Genomic DNA, 4,102 nt, shown 5'->3' with positions numbered 1-4,102 from the left:
ATGGAGCCTAATATAATTAGATGAGTTCAACTTTGGTGTTGGAGACACTGGATGATTACTCTGCATAATATTTGACATTCAATCTACAGTGCTTAGAAATAGTCAACTGAGTTCACATATTGTAGTTGATTGAGGAGAGGAGACAGAGTAAAAAGATGTAAAAAAAGAGGAGAGACATGTGAAAGAATTAGAGGAGGATAAAATGAGTAAAACAAATGTCCACAAAAATAGTGGGATCCTTTCTCTACTCAGAAGTAAACTTAATATTATAATTATATAAATTATGTTAATTTCTTTTAATTTTCTTTTGAGTTTCAACTGGTTTTATAGTGTAAGGTGTACATAAGAAAAACAAATGGCAGTGACAGTTTTCAGGGTCTTACTTAGTATGGTCACATTCACAATTTTCAACAACCTTTACTATCATTTAACCCATAAATTTAGTTGACCTTTGAAACTGGATTTTTTAGAAATAAAAAAAAAATAAATTCAACTGAGTGTTGTCGCACATACCTTAGTTGTAGCACTCAAGAGCCAGAGGCAGATACAGAAGTTTCAGTTCAGCCTGTCTTAGAGAGAAACCTTGCAATTTCTTCTATTGTCACTCTAGTAAAGCACCATTTTGTTATGAATACAAATTAATTAAATGCATCAACCTTTAGAAAGATCATGGGAACAATGTGGCAGTACACACAGTTCTAGATGGTTAGTTTTTAAAACTTTCTTCAAAAATATCCAGCTGATTCCATGGGACCTGTGATTAACCAGTACAAAAGTGGAGCCTTTTAAGGGAATCACTAATGTCCTGATTCCTCAGACTGTAGATGAAAGGATTTAGCATGGGGGTGACCACAGTGTACATTAATGAGGCCACCACATTGTTTCCAGAAGAATGAGACAAAAGTGAGCCAAAATACTCTCCAAGCCCTGTTCCATAAAATAAGCATACCACTGCGAGGTGAGACCCACAGGTAGAGAAAGCTTTATATCTCCCACTTGAAGAGGTGATTCTCAGAATAGAAGAAATGATTTTAAAGTATGAAATAAGGATCCCTGATAAGGGAACAACACCAAGTATGACACCAATAACATACATGAGTATGTTATTATTAAATGTGTTGTTGCAACTTAAATTTAGAAGTTGAGAAGGGTGACAGAAGAAATTGGCAATTGCCACATCTTTGAAACACTTAAGTTGTAAGGCAACCAAATTGTGAAGCAGGGATTCAAAAAGGCTAGCAGAAAAAGACATTAAAACTAAGACTCCACAGCGACAAGGATTCATGATTATTGCATAACGCAGTGGGTGACAGATGGCCACAAACCTGTCATATGCCATCACAGCCAGAAGCATATTATCCATACATGCAAAAATGATAAAAAGAGACATCTGAGTGAGGCAGCCCACATAGGATATGACTGGACTGTGGATTTGAAGCTCTGCAATCATGTTTGGGACTGTTGTAGAAATGAAGCCAATGTCAGCCAGGGACAGAATGGAGAGGAAGAAATACATTGGAGTATGGAGGTGGGAGAACGAGCTGACAGTCAGGACGATGAGGAGGTTCCCAAGGACTGATATCAGGTACATGGAAAGGAACAACCCACTGAGAAAGGGCTGCAGTTCTGGATCATCAGATACTCTCAGAAGATAAAATTGTGAAACATGTGTTATGTTTTTCATTTTTAGTTTCATGATCACCCTTTTAGAAAGAAAAAAATAATGATTTCAAAATGAATAAGTCAAATATAAAATCACTCTGAATTCTAAGAAATTTGAATGTAAATACTCTCACTTAAGGTTTCCCACATAAATACAGAAGTATTTGTGGTTTCCACAAACACAATCTTTGAAGTAGTTCATTAGCGTTTCATGTGCTACTCACTTCCTTAGGTACACAAATAATTTTTCTTCATGCATATGAGCCTGGGTAGAAGGCATTATATACCCATGTTCATTTCAAGAATTGGAAGCACTATATGAACACTAAATTATCTGATACAGTCATACAATCAGTGTATGCTTGTAAAACCCATGCTTGGGAGATTGAGGCAGAGGAAAGTCTAAAGGCTTATTATTTTAGAAATGGAGGAGGAAACATTGGGGGAGGAGGGGGAGGTAAGCAGAAAAAATGTGTTAGTGAGTGAACCTGGTCAAAGTTCATGCTACACTTAAAACACAATTGCTAAATCCAATATTGTGTGAAACAAATATACCATAACAAGATTTTAAATTGATATCTATTTGTCAGAATAACAGAAAGAGTTTGAGACAGTATGGCTATGTAGAAAGTGTTTTTTTTTCCTCAAAATTAAAGTTCATAATTTTTATTTTTTAAACATTATAGTGTGTCAGTTACCCCCAGGAATTAAGCATTATTCTTACTTATCTCTTAGGAGGATGATTTCTAAATTATTTAATATGTAACTTATAGCTTTGGCTTTGATAATTTTCAATTTTTTGTAAAAATGGTTTAATAGTTGAAGATAATTATATGATATCGGTGACAACAAATGTAACATTGACATTCACTCTTCCTGGTTACTTAAATGATGTAAATTATATGAAGTCCCTTTGGAAATTAAAAATCTTATATAGGTTTATTTGTATCAAAACAGACAACCTACCACTTGTTTTTTAAAAACTCAATCCCATGTTTTGTGTTAGCATTGTCATAATTTTTTTGACTCTAAGATCTGTGATTGATCTTTAAAATTCTTGGTTCAAACCTTTGTATTTCTAACTAACATACACACCTTAAGAGATGTGTAGAGGTTTGCATACCTTCTTCATCTGCATTGAAGAAAACAGAGCTGATTATTTTGTCAGGTCATAGTGTATGAATGGGGAAAAGTAAACAACATAAAGAAAGTACAAAATCTAATTTAACCTTCATCAAAGGACCTGTGTAAACTGGATAAAAAGGAATTTAAAGTACTTACAAATAATGTCAGTTTCCTTATGTACAAGGCATACATCATTAGTACCTACTTTGTCTGATTATGTTTTTAAAATAAAGCAGTACTCAGTCTCATTAATAAATATATTTAACTGGATGTTTTTTAACACATCCACATGTTCAGAATACTGATACCATTACTCAAATTTCAGAATTCATATTTTAGGCCCACTGTGTGTTTGAATATTTATGTAGAAATGATATGTTATAATTACTGGTAGTAAAAAATGTTTATGGAATATTTTATAAATTTCAGAAAATATGCAAGATTAATTTTCATTCTAATAAAACATGAATACAAAATTTGAAATCTGGATATTCCTTAATAGATTACCAATTTTGATATACACATGTATCATAGAGCCATAGTTGGCGAAAACCAAATTGAATAAGATGTCTGATACCTCAATTAAAGTGACATATATATCAGAATAAAATATATTCTAGTATTGTTCTTACTCTTACTCTTTTATTCTTATTCTTATTCTTATTCTTATTCTTATTCTTATTCATTTATTTTTATTCTTCCCTAATACCTACCCAAATTATCAGGTTTGAAGACTTGTAATAATCCTTTTCATATCTACCATCTCTCAGCACTTATTCAGTCAAACTACTTTCCTTCTAAGTCATGAAGAAACAATGAAGATTCAAACACACCACCATGCCTACTAGAGTAGTCAGATGAAGGCTACCCTCTGTAACCAGGATAGATATAGAGTTAGAAACTTCTACAGACTGATTACTGACCATTCTATGGTCTTGAAGGTTCAGTGCAGCATATCATAATTACACAAATGGGACCTGGTTGTACTAGTCCCTACAGAATTTGTATTAATTATAGAAGAATAGGAGAAAGTGAATATCCACAGTATGACTGTGGGCTCTCTGTACTTAGGTTAAACTATTGTATATAAACTTTGTGTGGTTCTATGTACACTAAAAATCTAACTACTTTCATCCTACTAATTGTCAGGAACTTGGCACAAATCTATGATTCAGCAATTTATGCTACAAAGAAAAAGATTTCCTAATTTTAGACAAGTCAATGTAGAATGATTTCCAATCAAGTGGCACTTATATATGGAGACAATACCTCATAAAGTGCTTATTATTACAAACATTTATACACTTTGATGATA

At 33.0% G+C, this 4,102-nt stretch overlaps 1 protein-coding gene across 1 annotated transcript; it reads right to left on the bottom strand.

Annotated features, from left to right (window-relative positions):
• Window positions 1-760: 760 nt before the first annotated feature.
• LOC110301456 (olfactory receptor 7E24-like) lies at window positions 761-3,698 on the bottom strand. Its single transcript, XM_021171922.1, has 2 exons — window positions 3,501-3,698; window positions 761-1,703 (listed from the first exon to the last, which is right to left on the bottom strand). The coding sequence occupies exon 2, from the start codon at window positions 1,694-1,696 to the stop codon at window positions 761-763; it is 936 nt and encodes a 311-aa protein (XP_021027581.1). The 5' UTR covers window positions 1,697-1,703; window positions 3,501-3,698.
• Window positions 3,699-4,102: the final 404 nt, after the last annotated feature.

Source organism: Mus caroli, chromosome 9 (assembly GCF_900094665.2).
Source record: "Mus caroli chromosome 9, CAROLI_EIJ_v1.1, whole genome shotgun sequence".
Lineage (NCBI taxonomy): Eukaryota > Metazoa > Chordata > Mammalia > Rodentia > Muridae > Mus > Mus caroli.
This window is presented reverse-complemented; position numbering and strand designations above follow the sequence as displayed.

Coding starts and splice junctions, on each gene's coding strand:
- LOC110301456 (XM_021171922.1), bottom strand. CDS start 1,696: ATGAAACTAAAAATGAAAAACATAACACATGTTTCACAATTTTATCTT.